The following is a 22,833-nucleotide window of genomic DNA, read 5'->3' as shown; positions in this document are numbered from 1 at the left end:
ATGTGAACGCCTATCCGGGCCTCAAAGTGTTGCAGAGCTGGCTGGAGGGAATATATTCTACATTAACATCTCCCTCCCGGCACTTTTAGTAAAGTTTTTTGGAAAAAGTTGTATTACCTGGTTGTTGTTTCTGCATGATATATATTATATTGTAACTACTATATTCCATTCTGTGGGCATAGCAGGTTATTTTAGTTTGATTATTTTAAATTAGCTTTTATTTTCATGCACATTTTAAGTGAATTCGAGTCATTTTCATTATGTGCTTTTGTCATGCGTTTTTTAATATTGCTATCTAGGTTTAATTTATTTTTATTTCAGTTTTTGTTTTTCATTTCCAGTTAATATTTGAACAGTTTATTTCCAGGGCAACATTTCAAGTTTTTCAACTAATTAGATATTTTGGAAACACTTTACTTAAAGCCTTTATGTATAATGCATTATAAATGTATTCATTATATAAGTTATAACGCATTCTCTCTTTTCATAAGTATTATAACAAAAGCTAAAATGCATTATAATATTCACAGATTCCTTGTTAACACATTATACTTTCTAAAAGTGGATTACAATTATTAATGAAACCATACAATGCATTACAAGGCATAATCAAGGTATTAACAATACTTTTATAATGCATTATACATAAAGGCTTTAAGTAAAGTGTAACCAATTTGTTTTCATTTCAGCTTTATTTCAATGAACAGAATTGTTTTTAATAGTTTTAGTTAACGATTATAACTAAATAGTGTGAATAAGTGTCATTTTACATGTCAGTTTACTAAAGCTTCATTCCCCATTTTCTCTTCTCTGCACCAGATTGATAGTGTCGCCACCTCAAACATTAACGCACACGACTGGCACAAGCAAACATTATCAAACTTATAACCACACATTACTGTCTTAACACCTGGCCCTGGGGCCCTGGGGCCTATGCAACCGCTTCTATCGCTTATTAGGAAGGGCCGACACTGAGATCACGCTAGGCGGAAGTACCGCCCCATGTGAAGACTAATACAAACATCCATTCCTAAAACAGGTTAAACGGCGATGTCGGATGATTTTGAAGTTGGAGATGGAGTGTATTTTTGGTAAAAGGTGTTTGTATTAGTCTTCACACGTTCGCTTGGGGCGGTACTTCCGCCTACGTCTAGCGTGACCTTTCTGACGTGATTACGCAATCCGTGGTGTGTCGCAGAGCAGCGCAAGATGAGCAATTTAGGTTAAAAATTATATACTAGGGGTGTAACGGTACACAAACTGACGGTTCGGTACGTACCTCGGTTTTGAAGTCACAGTTCGGTACAGCAGTTTTACAAAATTGCTTTTTATTATTTTTAATTAAACAGTGATTGACTGGGAAAAAAGTGTCTGTCCTTAAATGAATTATATTATAAATATAATAAACGTTTATTGAAGATATTGCTGTAAACTATATAGGGAGCCCTTACCTGCAGTATAGTTTTGCTTCGTATATAGTATATTAGCTTTGAAGCGTTTATGAATCAGCGGTTTGAATCGCCAAAGTCACGTGATTTCAGCAGTTTGGCGGTTTGACACACAATCCGAATCATGAATCGACTCACTGATTCATAACGCTTCGAGCTTCATGATGCCATGTTTTGAAATCGGTCATCACTATAGAAGTCGTTATTTAGGGGTTTTTTGCGCACAAAAACTATTCTCGTCGCTTTATAAAGTTATTGTAGAGCCGCTGTAGTGAGATGGACTTTGTAACGACGTCTTTAGTGTCTTTTAAGGGTCTTGAGAGTGTAAAGTGCATTGTGCCAATGGAGGCCTTTCAGAGCATCAGATTTACACTAAAATATCTTCATTTGTGTCTGAAGATGGACGGAGGTCTGACGGGTGTCCATGAGGGTGAGGAATTAATGACAGAATTTTCATTTTTGGGTGAACAAACCCTTTAAATATAAAGTGCTGTGGTTAAGTCTGTTTTTACCATCTCCGTCTTTTAGCCAAGGTTAAGCCCTTTTTGTCTGCTAAGAAATTTGAGACTGTTATGCATGCCTTTGTAACATCCCGATTAGATGAAATTAGTTCAAAATGCTGCAGCACGGCTCCTCAAAGTGTAAAAGTGAACACATTACAGTGGTTTTGATCTCGCGGAACCAGGCTCCACAATTATTACATCCGTCCTCAGAGTCGAGATCACTCGGATCGAGGGACTCTGATCTATCTGTTCCCAGAACTAGACTTTAAAAAGGGGGTGATCATGCTTTTGTTATGGAAAAGTGAAGGAATAGCCTACGGGCTTATATCAGAACCGCACAAACTTTGTCAATTTTCAAATCCACTTTGAAAACGTATCTTTTCTCAATTGTTTTCAATATTCCTTGATATTCATAGAGGTTTTTCCTGTTTTTTTCCATCTTTTATTTGCTTTAATGTATTGTGTTTCTATTCTATTGTTTGTTTCATGGCTTTTGTAAAGCACTTTGGTCATCCCCAGTTGTTTTTAAATGTGCTAAATAAATATAATTGTATTGTAAAACATCAGCACATTATGTGTGCATGTGTAAAAGCAGGTTAAACTCATTCCTGTCCCTGAGTGTGTGTAAATGATCTTCCTCTGTAGTTGATATTGATTTCAGTAACAGCCCTATTGTGTCGTATTATTAGAATTGAATTGATTGATTAAATGTAAGAGTTTGACATGCATACATTTAATTAGGTTAAAAAATGTCTTTATAAAGGTAAAAATAGAATAAAAAGGTACAAATCTTATTGGAAAAGATGATTTCTGTCACTGCTGTGAACTGACCACCACACAGAATATGAAGAAACCAGTCATAAACCTGCACAATAAACACACTCGGCATAATATCGTCTAATTATCGCTATCGATAAAATCCCAGAACTATCAAAATATCATTTTTTGTCGATATTGCTCACCCATGAGGTATACATTTCCAAAGTAACTTGACAAGCAATGAAACTCTTTTGTCCCTAAAAAAACAAGGAAAATATATACAAATTAAAGCTCTTCCATCCTTAACGCAAACCAATCACACACTCCGATAAGCAGTTTCTCGAACTTCTGCCACATTTGACCCGCTCTCAACAAAAACTTCCACACGCCAAAACCACACCGGCCAACCCGGAAGCCCAGACCGGCTGACAGGCAGAGAGCGCCACGTCCCCTGAAGAGGTCACACACTCTTCTTCGAGCCGCCACAGAAACGGTGTGATATCTCAACACACTTTTACAGATGCGCATGTCAGGTAGACCCACATTGTTCCGTGAAAAGCGCACACATCAGAGCGTTACCTTTGTTTTCCGGCTCGCAGGGCTGCTGAGGCAACAGGACACAGGTCAGGACCTTCTCTCCAGACTCGGGGTCCACATCCGTCTGGAAGGTGAGCAGGGGTTAGACTGGTTCTCCGACAGCCAGAGCGCTTTGAGCCGTAGACTAGTGAGGGTCAAGGGCAGGTAGAGCAGCCTTCACAGAGACACACACAGAATAATCAATCACAGACGCCCTTCAAACTCTCGAAAATCTGGGAGCTTTATTCATGACAAACACAAGACTGTAACTCTGACTGTATCAACATAGGGGCGAGACTAAAACTTTAGAAAAATCTCGATTTTTAAGACAAAATATTACAGATTGATGTACAAGCCTCTACTGCGAGCGGTCATGATTGTAGAGTTTAAATCCCCCAATCAGAGCTTTACTGTTAGAAGGACACATGTTCGACTGAGTCATTTAATCTGCGTATAATGCAACAAAGATTGCTAAAGTCAACAGATGTCACTAATAGATCAACCAATCTCTGTGTAAAAGAATAAGAGGTCATTTTACCACCCTGTAATTTGGCTCCAAATCTATTATCTAATCAAAATAGCAAAATATGTGTTACAGTGACAATAAACAATTTCTGATTTGTTGTTTCTGTCGGTGCATGAACATGTCAGTTTGTTTTCTCATGTCACTAGCTTTAAATATGCAATTTTGTTGCATAACGAATGCATAAAAGCGATATAAACAAATTAGGGATGCGCTGATCCAATTCTCAGTATGGGCTCCGATACACCATTATTTGCCAGATCGTGTATCGGTTAGACAGGACCGATCCAAATCTGATACTGTGTGTATAATATTCTGAGTTATTGTTAAGCCCCAGTGCCCCACAAAAGACACAAAAACATTATAAAGCATCATCAACGCCTCATGCACTATATTAAAGGGGTGATGAATTGAGAAATCAACTTTCCCTTGAGGCTTTGGTATATAAAAGTTCATCGTGATATAAGAATATCCTGTAAGTTGCAGAGCTGAAAACGTCCTTGTTAGTCAAAGAAAAGCTTTTATTGACACCAGGCCCAGAAAACGAGAGATCTCAGAATATGTCGACCACTGACGTCATCGGATGCAGAAGCTCCGCCTCAAGCCCCGCCCACCGACTCGTGGAGCTAAACGGGCCGCGCTACTGAGCAATAAACATGCCGGTTCCTAAGACATTGTGCGTTTGTTCGCCTTATTTCACCGCGGATTCGTTTGTAAACAAGACACAGGTGGAGACTGGATGTGCAGACATATTGAGATTAAAACACAATGCTTTGCTTCTGGATCCGACAGGAACGCTGCAACACACTGATGTGAGTAAAACATGTTTATATGTGTTAGTATTGCATTGTTCCAGATCGTTTGATATCTATTGATGACACACCTTAGCACGCAGTCACAGGCTGGAGAAGCTGTTATTGGTTCATTCGTGATCAGACTCAGACTTGTAACGCCAGGGGTCGCAAAGCCCTACGTCTCGGGGCTATGTATTTTTCAGACGGGCTATCAACGGCCAGCCGGCGGGCTATAGTGAAATAACATTCCTTTCTTGCACACGTGTGTGTGTGTGTGGGCATGTTTTTGTGAAATATCAGGTGTAAAATGTGTATAATGACATGAGTATTATAAAAAGAGGGTGAAATATGAGGACGTTCCCCATGTCCTCACTTTTCAAAATGCTTATAAATCACAGAATGAGGTTTTTTTCACAGAAAGTAAACTGTGCAGTTTCCTGTGATGGGTAGGTTTAGGGGCAGGGGCAGTGTGTGTGTGTGTGTGTGTATTCCTCCAGAAGAGTCTCACACGATTGTGTTCCAAAACACCAGCATCCCAACGCAAGAGAACATGACAGTGTGTGTGTGTGTGTGTGTGAGTGAGAGAGAGAGAGAGAGAGAGAGAGAGAGAGAGAGAGGAGAGAGAGAGAGAGAGAGAGACAGAGAGAGAGAGAGAGAGAGAGAGAGAGAGAGAGAGAGAGAGAGAGAGAGAGAGAGAGAGAGAGAGAGAGAGAGAGAGAGAGAGAGAGAGAGAGAGAGAGAGAGTGTGTGTGTGTGTGTGTGTGTGTGTGTGTGTGTGTGTGTGTGTGTGTGTGTGTGTGTGTGTGTGTGTGTGTGTGTGTGTGTGTGTGTGTGTGTGTGTGTGTGTGTGTGTGTGTGTGTGTGTGTGTGTGTGTGTGTGTTTCTGACCCTCTGAGACAACACTCATTTATGATGGAGGATTGCAGCTATTTAAAGTTGTATTACTTGTTTTATTGAACACATGGGATGGAATGCAAATATGCAATACTCCAATTTTGCCCACAAGTTAAATTCGCAACAAACAGCTGCTGATGACTGAATTTTCATATTTGGATGCAGTATCCCTTTAACATATATAACACACTCCTGTGGCTACACTTTAAACTGTGTGACTTCCATTGTAAATGCATTTCCACGAGCACAGCTTTCACAAACCGAGGGAGGAATATGACTTTCTATCGTAATTCTAACTGCATCCCACAGGTGTATTGAACCGGGATCTCTTCTTTTCCTCTTCAATGCGCCCTGCAGTCAGCGAGATCTGAGCCTCATATAAATGTATAACTGCACATTGATGCAGACACATCCGTGTCAAAGGAACTCGCTGATGTGTTTGATGCCCACCGTCTTCATCAAGCCCTAACACAAACCCCCTGGTGAGAGGACTTTGTTCTGACAAACCTGTTTCCCGACACGTCGAGCACGTGCAGATCCGCAGCCTGCGAGAGCTCTGGAGGGATGCGGCTCAGGCGGTTCTCTCTCACACACAGGACGTTCAGACTGCAGCAGCCGCCGATCTGAGGAAACAGAAAACAACACTGGTGAGCGCTGCTAAACGCTCCTGAAACCCTGTCACAGGAGACCACAGGAATATCTGAACACTCTACAGCAAGTCAACCTTTCCTTAAATGAGCCGTTTCAGTGAGAGTAAGAACTGATCAGTGGTCTGAGCTAGAGTTCATGTGCAGCTAAAACACAATGAAAGCCCCCACAGGTGAAAGATTTTGAATATTCCTATGGAGAGATTCACACACAGATGCACACATTCGTCTGCTCATGAAGTGTTTTCTTCTTTTGTGAATGTGCCAGTGTCTCAGAACAAGTCGTTTGCAGATTGTATGCAATTTGATGTCACATATGTTTTCTCCCCGCCCACGACTGCTGACAGACTCCACCCTATTAGCATTGACCCCGCCCACAACTACTGACGGACTCTGCCCTATTAGCATAGACCCCGCCCACAACTACTGACAGACTCTGCCCTATTAGCATAGACCCCACCCACAACTACTGACAGACTCTGCCCTATTAGCATAGACCCGCCCACAACTACTGACAGACTCTGCCCTATTAGCAAAGACCCCGCCCTCAACTGCTGACAGACTCCACCCTATTAGCATAGACCCCACCCACGACTGCTGACAGACTCCGCCCTATGAGCATAGACCCCACCCACGACTGCTGACAGACTCCGCCCAATTAACAAAGACCCCACCCATGATTACGGACTCCGCCCTATTAGCATAGACCCCACCCATGATGACGGGACTCCGCCCTATTAGCACAGACTCCGCCCACGACTGCTGACGGACTCTGCCCTTTTAGCATAGACCCCACCCACGACTGCTGACAGACTCCACCCTATTAGCATAGACCCCACCCACGACTGCTGACAGACTCCACCCTATTAGCATAGACCCCACCCACAACTACTGACAGACTCCACCCTATTAGCAAAGACCCCGCCCACGACTGCTGACAGACTCCACCCTATTAGCAAAGGCCCCACCCACGACTGCTTCCAGACTCCGCCCTATAAGCATAGACCCCACCCACGACTGCTGGCAGACTCCGCCCAATTAACAAAGACCCCACCCATGATGACGGACTCCGCCCTATTAAAACAGACCCTGCCCGCGACTGCTGACAGACTCCACCCTATTAGCATAGACCCCACCCACGACTGCTGACAGACTCCACCCTATTAGCATAGACCCCACCCACAACTACTGACAGACTCCACCCTATTAGCAAAGACCCCGCCCACGACTGCTGACAGACTCCACCCTATTAGCAAAGGCCCCACCCACGACTGCTGCCAGACTCCGCCCTATAAGCATAGACCCCACCCACGACTGCTGACAGACTCCGCCCAATTAACAAAGACCCCACCCATGATGACGGACTCCGCCCTATTAAAACAGACCCTGCCCACGACTGCTGACAGACTATGCCCTATTAGCATAGACCCCACCCACGACTGCTGACAGACTCTGCCCTATTAGCATAGATCCTCGACTGCTGACAGACTCTGCCCTATTAGCATAGACGCCACCCACAACTGCTGACAGACTCCGCCCTATTAGCATAGACCCCATCCACGACTGCTGACAGACTCCGCCCTATTAGCATAGACCCCGCCCATGATGACGGACTCCGCCCTATTAGCATAGACCCCACCCATGATGACCGGACTCCGCCCTATTAGCACAGACTCCGCCACAACTGCTGACAGGCTCCACCCTCTTCTGGATAGGGGCGGAGCAACAGCTCATATGCATTTAAAGATACATGCACGAAAACAGCATATTTTTCCTTCCACTCAAAAATGGCATTTACAATCAATCACGATGAATCATATTTTAATTGTGCTCACAATCATGATTTCTGCTTCTCTCGATTAACAGGGTATCTGCAGGTTTCACCAAGTCAAATTTAAGACTTAAGACCTTTTCAAGACCATTATGAATTAAATTTAAGACCTATATCACGCAATTAAAAAAAAAAAACGTACAAAAGGAAATGCAGAATCACATAATTACTTGCAAAATTTATTTATTCAAATTGAACAAAGTATTAGTAATCTTGCACTTCCTCATAGCTCAATCCCACCAGGATTAACATACAAACACACTACCGGTCAAAAGTCTGAGAACGGTAAGATTTTTAAATGTTTTTAAATTCTGCTCACCAATGCTGCATTTATGTTATTAAAAATACAAAAAGCTGTAATATTGTGACAGTTCTGTTGTGACTATTTTCTATGTGAATATATAGTAAAGTGTCATTTATTCCTGTGATCAAAGCTGAATTTATCATCATTACTCCAGTCTTCAGTGTCACATGATCCTTCACTAAATCACTAATCATTCTCATATGAGGATCTGATGATCAACAAACATTTATGATTATTATCAGTGTTGAACACAGTTGTGTAAAACATTTTTTTTTTGATTATTTGATGGATTAAAAAAAAGTAAAAAAAAAAAAGATTTCAGAAGGATTATGTGACTCTAAAGTCTGGAGCAATGATGCTGAAAATTCAGCTTTGAATCACAGAAATAAATTCTATTTTAAGATATATATATTGAAATATAAAATAGTTATTTTAAATTGTAAAAATAATAATAATAATAATAATAATTCACAATAATACTGTTTTTGCTGTATTTTGGATCAAATAAATGCAGCCTCGGTGAGCAGGAGAGATTTCTTTAAAAAACATTTTAAAAAATCGAACCGTTCTCAAACTTTGACCGGTAGTGTGTGTGTGTGTGTGTATATACATTTTTTTGTGAGATCAAAATTACTGATTTTGTGGTGGTCATTTTCAGAAATGTGCATGTTTCTTTTTTTTCATAATTAGGATGCCACATTTACCATATCATTATATTAGATGCACAATAGTCACACATGGCAATCAAACAAACAAAATGCATGAATCTTGTTTGACAATAGGACAAATACATACAACTTAAATATACAGACACAAACAGTGCTTTAAGTTTAGGTAGGCTACTGTTTGTTTTTCCCCGTTGTTGTTGTTGTTTGATTAATATTAACGACACAGGCAGGAGGGGGGGGGATAGGCTAGGCTATATTGGAATGCTTTCACTTTAAGACCTACAGTAATGAGCCCATAGATATGGATATCTATGAATGAGCCTAGATTCGGTACACTCGCGCGAGCGCTGACAGGCGGCAAACGCGTGCAGAATCCGCGGCCAGTCTGACATCGGCCCGTGTGTCAGTAGCGAATGAGTTCGGGGTTTCCATCGCTTTTTAAACTCTTTGTTTAGTGCTATCGGGCATATCAAACTTTTATTTGGTCATTATACGAGGTGGCAGGTGAGAAAGATTCGCCTTTGCTTTCACGATCGCGTGAACTGGAAGAACTGGAGAACTGAAGCTGAAGAATAAAATACGTTTGATGTGTCTGTGGTACAATCCGAAAGAGACCCGCGCCAATAACATGAAAGCTGATTGGATGCTATATAAGATGCATGTTGGTCTCTAGCGAAAAAACGAAGCACACAACACTCACACACGCGCACTCTCTAAAACATTGCGGGAGCGTTTCAATGAGCAAGAGGTAGCGTTACATGGACGTAGGAAAATTAAGACCCGTTTAAAATTATTTAAGACCTAGAACTCAATACTTCAGCGAATTTAAGACTTTTAAGGCCTTAACATTTAGATTTTGAATTTAAAGACATTTAAGACTTTTTAAGATCTCGCGGGTACCCTGATTAAGCAATCGTCTGGAAATTGGATGGCTAGTTATGAGGTGAAATAAACCTTGTGTAATGAGTTGATATTCTCTTGATTTGTGCTGTATGTTAAAGAGTAATAATTGTGTAGAAATGAAAACAAGACATTTCTCAAATGAGAACAATAGTGATTAATAATCTGATAGAGCTAGAAGATGAAATCATATGAGATGACGACATTCTGCTGTGTTTGGTGACTGAGCCGGTGTGTTGTGAGGTCAGAGAGGTCACAGCTGAGCAAACGGTCTCAGAGAACAAGCTGCCTCATTCATACAAAGCCATTGTTTAAACAAGACAATAGCATTCCTCAAATCTGGTCCAGCTGTCACCAGTGCTGTCTTCGCCCCTCACACAGGAACGCGTGGAAGAAAACCCCTTCAGAGTAAGAGATGAGGGTTTCTCAAGAACATGAGGAGGACTGTTGAAGATGACACTAGAGACAGTAACACAAAGAGCCGTGTGTCTGTCCGTCCCGCTTGCTGTAGTCATGCCACAATCACACAGTACTACAGTTTGTACGGGTAGGCAAAGTCATGTGACTGGAGTCATGTGACGGGTGATGGCAGGTTGCCACAGGGCAGAATGCTAATAACACTGATTGACCTGAGGTGTGGTTTCACTGAACTGGATTCGACCCTGAAACGGGATTTGCTGGTTAGGAAGTTAAGGATTACCTTTCAGAACCAGCGGTTCTCAAACCTGTCCTGGACACCCCAGGTCAGATTGGTCAGATGGCCCAGTCTGTTGTGATTGGTCTACTCTACTCTGATTGGTCAGATGACCCAGTCTGTTGTGATTGGTCTACTCTGCTGTGATTGGTCAGATGGCCCAGTCTGTTGTGATTGGTCTACTCTGCTGTGATTGGTCTACTCTGCTCTGATTGGTCAGACGACCCAGCCTGTTGTGAAAGCCTCAGCCAACTGTGCTTTAGAATATCACAACTAGAGGACTCACTCCCACTCCTTAAAGTGGGCGGGACATTTCCCAAGCATGCTTGAAACAGTTGACCAATCACAACACACTGGTCCAGCCAATCAGAGCACATTCAGAAGGAGGGGCTTCATAGAGACAGGAACTAAACAGAGCGTTACTGACAGACTGGGAAGAGAGGAGCCGCAACAATGAAAAAAATAACCTTCAGATAACAAAATAAAAACTACCTATTCAAGCAGACCCCAAAAAATCAAGACTTTGTAAAGGAGCATTAGAATGGCCTCTAATAATAAACCACCACAAAACTATTAACTAATAAAATATGACAGCATTGTGACATCACACCTAATTTCTCTATGTGCACCTCATTTCTTATCACAGTTGTATTATAACACCATAATGATCTGACCTTAAGGGTTTCTCGTCTTTCATGTATAACAAAAAGAGCCTTGTTCAAGTCACAAAGATTGTTCTGTTAAAAAACATTAAGGCCTGATTCTGGTCATAAACAACTCAAAGTCCTTCAGTGAAGGTAGCCATTAAAAAAAGAAGCACACTGACATTTTAACCCAATGTAGGAGTTACTTCAGCATTTCAGCTCAGAAAGACCTGCAGGATGACCTTCAGCCCATAGAAAACACAACCTCTTTATCCACTCGCTTAAAAACACTTCGTTAGACAAGTAATTAGCAAAAGGTATGCAATAAAACATAATAATGACTTCCATTCATGATACTGTTAAGCCTATTTGGTGCACATTGTTAACTTGCATGCAAAGTGAAGTCTAAATATATGTAGTGTATGAGTAAACGAGCAAAAAAAACTAGTTCCTTGTACATTAGAGCAGTTGCTGAGAATTTGCTGTAGGCGCCACTGTGCTTACTGTACATGTACAGCAACAGTTTGTGACAAGAAGTGACAATTAGGACAATTACAGTTGAAATGTAGGCCAAAAAATGTGAGATAGTATAAGATATTGTTATATGCTGCTATAAAGGGTCTGTTAAAATTGGGGTATCATAATGAGGATGCGATGAGCATTACAGCGTCTTTGGTTGCAGTGAAATGGACAGGCTAGGAAATGTAACACTAGCACAATGAAATGAAGAATAGGCTTACATTAGGTGTAGTTTATGGGTTTTATCATTCATGTAGTTGTGTCATTAATTGTTTCATGAATAAGGCCTGTTGACTGGGATGGCATACCTCTTTTGGCAAAGACGTTAGTCGATTCCTATCACAGTTGAAGTTGGACAGTTTCTTTAGTTTTCCAATACTTCTTGGCAAATTCTGAGAGACAAAAAAAACACATTGCAAAATTACTTTACACCAACTGTCAGGGGGAAATGCCTATGATCAATAACCAATAATAATAAGACTACATGATGCGTGATATAAGAGGCTCATTAACAGATTTTGCCCCTTTTAGTCAATTTAATCCCTTAAAGCTCATCTTTGATCACCAAAATTCCTGTGAAAACATTTTTCCTCATGCCTCAAAATAGCTTGAATGTAACTCGACACGCTTGCTTCATTTATTATATGCGGAGCCATGGATATGCAAATTAGCCCAGCCTCCACTCACTCACAGCAATATCTGATCCGGTCGCTGAACTTAACTGTAGTAAACGCTGCACAATGGCAAGAGAAATACTGGTTTAATTCAGTCATATATATGTTTGAAGCAGAAACCGATTCAGAAGAAGCGGAACAGTGAATTATACAGACTCGTCTACAAGTCAACCATGTTCCCATTGGCCATTCTGCCTTCTGACAATCAGCATCCTTAAGGCCTGTGCAACCCGTGACAATTATCACTCGCGCTTATCGCCAGCATTTTTCGAGTCGTTTTTCGGCGTGTCTTAGGTTTGGGTACCGAGCTCAGTACTTTTAAGGGCACCAACCGAATTACGTCGGTACTACCGAGTACCGATTCACATTAAATCAATCTGTGCCAAATTTCGGTACCAGAGAACACATCTGGTTATATAGACCAGTGTCTGTGAATATTAAACCGCAAAAAGACTATTTAAATACGGATCTTGTGTGTCTCTGTGCGAATGAATGCCGTAGAAGCGCGGTTTACCACACACACACTCGCATTAACTATCACTATGACGGTCATGTGTTTCCATCTCTGCCATCTCGTATGAGGACATAAACGTCATCTCCAGAGCCACTGAGAGTCACTTCATGAGCATTTTACCGTTTCATTTGAGAAAAACTACCATCGTGTCACAAACACACAGAAACTCAAAAGTCTTTGAGTCAAGGCAACACATCAAAATAAAAGTCCGGTTTATCTTGACAAATACATCACTGTTGTACAGTAGAATTTAGATACGCCTCAATTAATAATACTAACACTAATGTAATAATAATAAATCAAAACTTTATTTTTTAAGTAATACATTACATTTTTTCTGTTTTAATGTTTTAATTTTAACCGTATAAAGCTCAGTTGTGCAGCACTTTGTTTGACAGAAAAAGTTTAATTAAATTAAAAGAAATTAAATTAAGGTTTAAAAAAAGGTTGTTTTTATTAATTAAATTAAGTACCTAGTAGCCTACTATTTACTAGTAAATATTACAACAGTAATCAAACATCACAGACAATGGCAGACAGAAACCAGGGCAGCTCTGCCATAATCTCATAACACTTCTATAAATGACTTATATTTTCTGCAGTTATTGATGCAAACATCCCTAAAGAACCGAAAAAAGGTACCGCTGGGTACCGGTACCGATACTGGTTAAAATGTGAATGGTACCCAACCCTAAAATTCAGTAGATGATGGAGCTCCCGGTACACAAGCTGGTGCTGCGCCACTTTACGCTTCTGACACTCGCTCGTCATGCAGAAGAAGAAGAGAGACGGTATTAACGTGCTTGCCTACACCATTCACACACTTTTGCTAACTGGCAAGCAGCATCAGCAGCTCATATTCTTCTTTGTCTACTTACTTCCTCTTAGTCGTACCAATGTGTGCTCGGCAAAAACGTTTTGTGCTTGAGCGCCACCAAGTGGTGTTTTACTGTCACTTCAGCAGCTCCAGGCACATCAACTAAAGCACCGATCTCATTGGTCGGACAGTTTTTAAAGCGCCGCGTCAAAACAGAAAAACGGACCCAAGGCCTTTTTGTTTTTTTAAATGACGCTTTTACATCTGCCGTTTAGCGCGTTGGTGTGCACACTCACATTGGGGCCCTTTGTTTAGTCACAAGCCGTACTACGCGCACTACGCGCCTCCGCTGGTCAAACATGTGCTACTGCTGTATTTTTCAAAATGGTCCCACACTGTAAGCTTTTCCATTGCTTCATTTTGCGAGATCTGGTTTGTGGTTGCACATGTCGACGCGCTCCGTGGGTGAACAAGTAACGCTATACAGCATATTTCTTAACCATGTATCAAAACAACAAACAAACATAAAAACGTTAAAAACATTTAAAACGTTTAACTGACAGTATCAATCGGTCAAAGTTCTTACTTTCGCTTAACGGTTAAATGGTCAATAGCATCCCTACACTGCTGTGGACGTTGTTTACTTCATTAATGTGTTTACTGTGATAATGGACTGAGGATGGCAGTAGGATTCGGTATTCGGTTTCGGATTCGGCAGAATCTTAACCAGTGGGTTTGGTATTCAGCCGATCCCCAAAAATCTGGTTTCGGTGCATCCCTAATCTAAATCTCCCCAATTTTTCACAGAAAAATAACCTGCTTCTCTTGAGACTCCCTGCTTCAGAGAATAGTTAATGATATGCTAAAGCCCCGCCCCCCTCGTGAAGTGATTGGTTACAAGGTAGTGACATCAGAAACACCAGCGATTTCAAACCGTGTTCTTGAGACTGTCTTTGATTCAGTGCAGGTTTAAGAGAAAATCCTCAGCAATTGTTTTGACTTATGGTTTGTCTAAAGCATATTACAAACACCACACAGACACATAAACAACATTAAACACTTGATTTTCACCACAGGGGGACTTTAGGGCAGGTTTAGGGCAGAAGTGCTCAATCGTTTCTCTCTAATGAATCTCACAGATCTTCAGCTTCTGGGCTTCAGGTGTGTTAGAGCCGGCCTGAAACCAAACTCTGCATATCAAAGGTCTTACAACCGGTTCAAATAGTCAAATAGTTAGTGAGGGTCGATTAGGGAAGAGATCCAGTCAGAACTGATGTCCTGTGTAACAGATGAGCTCACGTGCGGATCTAACGGCGGGAAAACACGGCTCTGTTGAGCTTCTACAGTCTCACACAATCAATCAATAACACACATTTATGACAGGACATGTTTATGAACTAATGCTGAGGAATAATCACAATCTTTACTGTACCATGTTTATATAGTATATGATTCAGACGGTTGTAAAGACGCATATTTATCTCCTCATCTGAACTGCAATAGTAAGACATTACAAAATAAGAGTCCTTGTGTATTTGAGCTCGTTTATAATTAAAGTCACGCATTATATATATATATATATATATAGATATGTTTCTGGTTACACAATAAACTGTATTTAATTTCATTCCCTTTAATTCAGTCAGGAGGAAAGACTAAGAACAGTATTTGACACATATTATTCAATAAAGTATCAGGGTTATAAAAACTAAAACCATTAAAAAATTCATTACTTGAAATTAAATAAATTTTAACTGAAATGAAACAAAATAAACGTAAACTTATCTGAAGCTTTAGCTTAACCTGATATACTAACTAAAACAGAAATACAACATTATCAAAACTATTTAGATGTTTTTAAAAAACAAACAAAAGAAGTGAATGGAGCTCTTTCGTGTATTTTTAATGTCAAAAACAAAATGATGTCAAAATGTCAGTTTTAAGATGTGTTCATGTAACAGCCGGTTATGTAATGCATAAATTCTCAATTAATGCTTTACAGTTTAACTAAACTAGATTTTAGTCGACTAAAACTAGATGAAAGCTAAAAACAATTCAGGTGACTAAAATATGACTAAAACTAAATCAAAATTTGCTGTCAAAATTAACACTGGCTAGTAATTAATTACTTTTTTGGAGAAACTTACCCAAAACCGAAAATAATAAAACATAAACTAATTTTTCCCAATGAACAAAAAAGAAAAATCTAGCTTAATTCTCGTTTTTCCATTTTATAAACAAAATGAGGAAAAAAAGGTGATCTTTTTTTGTTTTGTTTTTTGAGTAGAAAATGAAATGACCAGAAGGACACGGTCCCTACATATAAAGTAAATGAAATAATTTAAAATGAAGTCAAATTAAAATAATTAAAAATTGGCTTTTTTTCCCTCTGATTTTCCCCTTGTTAATTGCAATTATGAATGTAGGGTTACACTTTGTTTTAAGGAGTCCTTATTACACTGTAATTATACATTTAAGCACTGAGAAATACAACATTATAAAAACTATATAGATGTTTTTTTTTAAAAACAAACAAAAAAGTGAATGGAGCTCTTTCGAGTATTTTTAATGTCAAAAACAAAATTATGTCCAAATGTCGGTTTTAAGATGTGTTCATGTAACAGCCGGTTATGTAATGCATAAATGCTCAAATAATGCTTTACAGTTTAACTAAACTAGATTTTAGTCGACTAAAACTAGATAAAACTAAAAACAATTCAGGTGACTAAAATATGACTGAAACTAAATCAAAATTTGCTGTCAAAATTAACACTGGCTAGTAATTAATTACTTTTTTGGAGAAACTTACCCAAAACCGAAAATAATAAAACATAAACTAATTTTTCCCCATGAACAAAAAAGAAAAATCTAGCTTAATTCTCGTTTTTCCATTTAAAAAATAAGGGGGGAAAAGTTAACACGGACCCTACATATAAAGTAAATGAAAAAAATTAACATTTTAAAACTTATTAAACTTCTCTGATTTTCCCCTTGTTAGTTGTAATTTTGAATGTAGGGTTACACTTTGTTTTAAGAAGTCATTATTACACTGTAATTATACATTTAAGCACTGAGTAACTAATAATAATTAAATACATGTACTTACTAAGGGTTCGGATTAGTGTTTGGTGTAGTTGAGGGTTATTTGCATGTAATTATGCATAATGTATAATAATTACTATAGTAATTGCATGTAACACTGTAGTGAGTATTTTGAGGTGTAACTCACCCCCAGCTGGTTTTCTGTCAGCACTAATTCTGTCAGGCTTTCACAGTTGCCGATGCTCTCCGGAAGTTGGACCAATCGGTTTTGATCTGCTTTCAATATTGAAAGCCGTCTTAATTTTCCTAAGGGAAAACATATATTCCAGTATGATTACTGTAATCACTACAGTGCTCCTTTAACAACCATCCATCTGACTTCTGCAGGCCATCCAGGTCGAGGGCCGCACAGAAGCCCCCATAAACCCTGAAGACTGACCGATTCCCTCAGGCAGGACGTCTATGAGGTTCTGGGACACCAGCAGGTCTGTGAGGGAGAGCAGGTTCCCCATCTCCTCCGGGAGGCGCTCTAACTTGTTCTCCGATACATCCAGACACGTAAGGCTTCTCATATTGCCCAGTTCCTGAGACAGAGAAACCACACACACACACACACACACGCACATAAACATGCATGCAACCACAGATATTGCTTCATCAGACATGTGTTTAAAAACAGGACGTTTCCGGAATACTTTACCGATGGTATTTCAGACAGCAGGTTCCCGTCCAGCCACAGGTCTTTCAGGCTGACAAGACAGCCTATTGTCTCCGGCTGCAAGAAAACACGTTTGCCAGAGTTCAGATGGAGCAACAGGAACACAGCAGGTGACTGTTACCGGCGCGCACAAGAATGCAGGCCAATGCGAAACACTCGTGAAATGGCATTCCAGCGCAGCCTGTGTTAAATCCAGCAGAGGCCTGTGTGTCACACACAGCTCACATTCACACAAACAAGGGTTTAAAGGGATAGTTCACTCAAAAATGAACATTACCCCCTGATTTACTCACCCTTGAGTCATCCGATGTGTACATGACATTCTTCTTTCAGACGAACACAATTAAAAATGTCCTGGCTCTGCCGAGCTTTATAATGGCAGTTTCTGTTTTGAAGTCCATAAAAGTGCATCTATCCATCATAAAAGTGTATCTATCCATCATAAAAGTGCATCTATCCATCATAAAAGTGTATCTATCCATCATAAAAGTGCATCTATCCATCATAAAAGTGCATCTATCCATCATAAAAGTGCATCTATCCATCATAAAAGTGCATCTATCCATCATAAAAGTGCATCCATCCATCATAAAAGTGCATCTATCCATCATTATAGTGCATATACCATCATAAAAGTGCATCTATCCATCATTATAGTGCATATACCATCATAAAAGTGCATCTCTCCATCATAAAAGTGCATCTATCCATCATAAAAGTGCATCTATCCATCATAAAAGTGTATCTATCCATCATAAAAGTGCATCTCTCCATCATAAAAGTGCATCTATCCATCATAAAAGTGTATCTATCCATCATAAAAGTGTATCTATCCATCATAAAAGTGCATCTCTCCATCATAAAAGTGCATCTATCCATCATAAAAGTGTATCTATCCATCATTATAGTGCATATACCATCATAAAAGTGCATCTATCCATCATAAAAGTGCATCTATCCATCATAAAAGTGCATCTATTAATCATAAAAGTGCATCTATCCATCCATCATAAAAGTGCATCTATCCATCATAAAAGTAAATCTATCCATCATAAAAGTAAATCTATCCATCATAAAAGTGCATCTATTAATCATAAAAGTGCATCTATTAATCATAAAAGTGCATCTATTAATCATAAAAGTGCATCTATCCATCCATCATAAAAGTGCATCTATCCATCATAAAAGTAAATCTATCCATCATAAAAGTAAACCTATCCATCATAAAAGTAAATCTATCCATCATAAAAGTGCATCTATCCATCATAAAAGTGCATCTATCCATCATAAAAGTGCATCTATACATCATTATAGTGCATATATCATCATAAAAGTGCATCTATCCATCATAAAAGTGCATCTATACATCATTATAGTGCATATATCATCATAAAAGTGCATCTATCCATCATAAAAGTGCATCTATCCATCATTATAGTGCATATATCATCATAAAAGTGCATCTATCCATCATAAAAGTGCATCTATCCATCATTATAGTGCATATATCATCATAAAAGTGCATCTATCCATCATAAAAGTGCATCTATCCATCATAAAAGTGCATCCATCCATCATAAAAGTGCATCTATTAATCATAAAAGTGCATCTATTAATCATAAAAGTGCATCTATCCATCATAAAAGTAAATCTATCCATCATAAAAGTAAATCTATCCATCATAAAAGTGCATCTATCCATCATTATAGTGCATCTATCATCATAAAAGTGCATCTATCATCATAAAAGTGTATCTATCATCATAAAAGTGCATCTATCATCATAAAAGTGCATCTATCATCATAAAAGTGTATCTATCCATCATAAAAGTGCATCTATCCATCATTGTATTCGTCTGAAAGAAGTAAGTCATATACACCTAGGAGGACTTGAGGGAGGTGAACTAACTCTTTCACTCTGGACAAACAGTGGTAGAGGAAATCAACTGCCAGTGTTACAGGTCATGTGGGAATCTCAACACAGAGAAAGAGAAAAAGGGTCAAATGGAGCTTTAGGGGGACAACAGCTCGTCCCAGTACTCTTAAAAGGACATGTCTGAACCTGTTTCACTCCTAAAAGGTGCATAAAAGAGTACAAATACGTACCTAAAGATACTATTATGAACCTTTTTGTAGTAATAAAAGGTACAAACATTTAAGAGTACTGCCCCTGTGACGAGCTGTTGTCCCATAAAGTCCATTTGACCCTTTTTCTCTTTTACTCTGTTACCGGCCTGCAAGAAATTGCTTATTAATCTCTCATCATGCTACCTTATCACCAAATACTGGATTCAATATTTTTGTCAGCTTGTTTACTTTAAATTAGGACAGGATTTGAATTTATTTTTTAAAATGATCCTCACTGATCCGAGACTCGAGATGAGAGGTGATAAAGTTCATCTCTGTGAAGCCTGTGTGTGTGTTTGTGTGTGTGTGTGTGTGTGTGTGTGTGTGTGTGTGTGTGTCCACACATGCACAGGTCCAAGGCCTTTACTTTTGCAAGCACACATGAACATATGTGAACATGAGCACGATGAGCACGCTTCTGAACACTGATGGTCTCTCCGACGGTCTCCTTCATTTTCAGTGGCTGGTCATTTCTGGCCAGTGTAAGCTCAGGTCAGTGTTGGGCTAATGCATTCCACCGTGAGCTCTGTCATCAGATTACTGTTCTCAATAACATATCACTTTTAAACAATGATTTTAAACTGCAGCTCTGATAATCTACTACAGTTTGGAGATAATGGATGGCAAGAACTCAAATGATGGAGATGGAGCCGAAAAATACATACATTTCTTTTACAGAAAATAAAGATTGAAAACAGCAGACCATGAGACGCTTTTCTTTTTATTGTAGATTACTGTTATTCTGAGCCCCAGTAGTAGAGAATTTTTCACTTTAAATAATGAATTAAATAACGGTTATGTGTGTATGGCCAGTTACTCTCTATTATACACACACTGGAGCAAACCTGAGACGGTCCAAAGATCCACAACATTCCTGAACAAGCCATTCCCATAGTTAACACTAACTGTAAACATACAGTACACACACACACACGCACGCACGCACGCACGCACGCACGCACGCACGCACGCACGCGCGCACGCACGCGCGCGCGCAAAATTAACCTTTCTTTGATGGCGTGACAGTTGACATATTCTAAGCCTTGTGTAGCCAAAGCCATTATTCTCATGATTATGATGATTATGAGGATCTATAATATCCAGTCATTGTAAAGCACGCTGTGAATGTCTCAACACTCACCAGATTATACAGCTCATTGCTTCCTACATCCAGTTCTTCAAGTTTCTGAAGTTGAGACAGAGACCTGGTTGAAACAAAATGGAATAAACATTCATTTCCTTTTGACTTAGGCAAGCACACACACACACACACACACACACACACGCTCGCTCGCGCACACACACACACATACATACACACGCACACACGTTTTCATGTTTTATGGGGACTCTCCATATGTAATGATTTTTATACTGTACGAAGTGTATATTCTCTCCCCTTACACTAACCCTACCCCTAAACCTAACCATCACACACACACACACACACACACACACACACACACACACACACACACACACACACACACACTAACCCTACCCCTAAACCTAACCATCACACACACACACTAACCCTACCCCTAAACCTAACCATCACACACACACACACACACTAACCCTACCCCTAAACCTAACCATCACACACACACACACACACACACACAGACACACTAACCCTACCCCTAAACCTAACCATCACACACACACACACACACACACACACACACACACACACACACACACACACACACACACACACTAACCGTACCCCTAAACCTACCCATCACACACACACACACACACACACACACACACACACACTAACCCTACCCCTAAACCTACCCATCACACACACACACACACACACACACACACACACACACACACACACACACACACACACACACACACACACACACACACACTAACCCTACCCCTAAACCTACCCATCACACACACACACACAAACTCACTACCCCTAAACCTACCCATCACACACACACACACACACACACTCACTACCCCTAAACCTACCCATCACACACACACACACACACACACACACACACACACACACACACTAACCCTACCCATCACACACACACACACACACACACACACACTAACCCTACCCATCACACACACACACACACACACACACACACACACACACACACACACACTAACCCTAAACCTACCCATCACACACACACACACACACACACACACACACTAACCCTACCCCTAAACCTACCCATCACACACACACACACACACTAACCCTACCCCTAAACCTACCCATCACACACACACACACACACACACACACTAACCCTACCCATCACACACACACACACACACACTAACCCTACCCATCACACACACACACACACACACACTATCCCTAAACCTACCCATCACACACACACACACACACACACACACACACACACACACACACACACACACACACACACACACACACACACACACACACACTAACCCTAAACCTACCCATCACACACACACACACACACACACACACACACTAACCCTACCCCTAAACCTACCCATCACACACACACACACACACACACACACACACACACACACACACACACACACTAACCCTACCCCTAAACCTACCCATCACACACACACACACACACACACACACACACACACACACACACACACACACACACTAACCCTACCCCTAAACCTACCCATCACACAAAACTACAGGCATTTTTACATTTTCATTTTAAGTCTGATTAATAAGCTGTTTTCCTCATGGGGGCCAAAACATGTCTCCACAGGGACAAGGATTTTGCATATTGCCATCTTTGCAGGGACATTTTGTCCTCATAATGTAGTGTTTACCACACACACACACACACACACAATTTACTAAAACACACACACACATAGCATTGTGAGGTTTGCACTTACGCTGGTAAATCTGTCAGCAGGTTCTCTCGGAGTTCCAGTGATACCAAATTACAGAGGCTAGGAAAAAAGAAACATTGCATAATATTAATGTCTTTATTATATTATTATTATTACGCTTTATTTCCCTTGTTGATCTTTCATTAGTGTGTAATGTTGCAGTTCTTCTCTATATCAGTGTCAGTGTGTCTGAAACGCCTCCATCTTGAGTTTCCATTGGGAACAAACACGTCACAATATTCCTCATTATAATAATTCCTACGCAGAATAAAGGGGCGGGGCCTGGTTGAGTTAGTTAGTAGTGTGTTGAAACTGCCGGTTATGGTAA

At 40.1% G+C, this 22,833-nt stretch overlaps 1 protein-coding gene across 1 annotated transcript in view; it reads right to left on the bottom strand.

Annotated features, from left to right (window-relative positions):
* Positions 1-22,833, bottom strand: part of lrrc1 (leucine rich repeat containing 1) — a gene marked incomplete at its 3' end in the record, with an annotated part of 80,937 nt that overhangs the window by 13,346 nt on the left and 44,758 nt on the right. The window contains 9 exon segments of the mRNA XM_079843540.1: positions 3,290-3,389; positions 3,395-3,461; positions 6,005-6,120; positions 12,013-12,096; positions 16,939-17,057; positions 17,191-17,335; positions 17,452-17,526; positions 20,737-20,800; positions 22,509-22,565. Coding sequence (XP_079699666.1) covers positions 3,290-3,389; positions 3,395-3,461; positions 6,005-6,120; positions 12,013-12,096; positions 16,939-17,057; positions 17,191-17,335; positions 17,452-17,526; positions 20,737-20,800; positions 22,509-22,565 — 827 coding nt within the window.

This window comes from Gobio gobio (assembly GCF_949357685.1).
Source record: "Gobio gobio genome assembly, chromosome: 18".
NCBI classification, from domain to species: Eukaryota; Metazoa; Chordata; class Actinopteri; order Cypriniformes; family Gobionidae; genus Gobio; species Gobio gobio.
The sequence above is the reverse complement of the archived record's forward strand: the minus strand, read 5'-3'. Positions and strand labels throughout refer to the sequence as shown.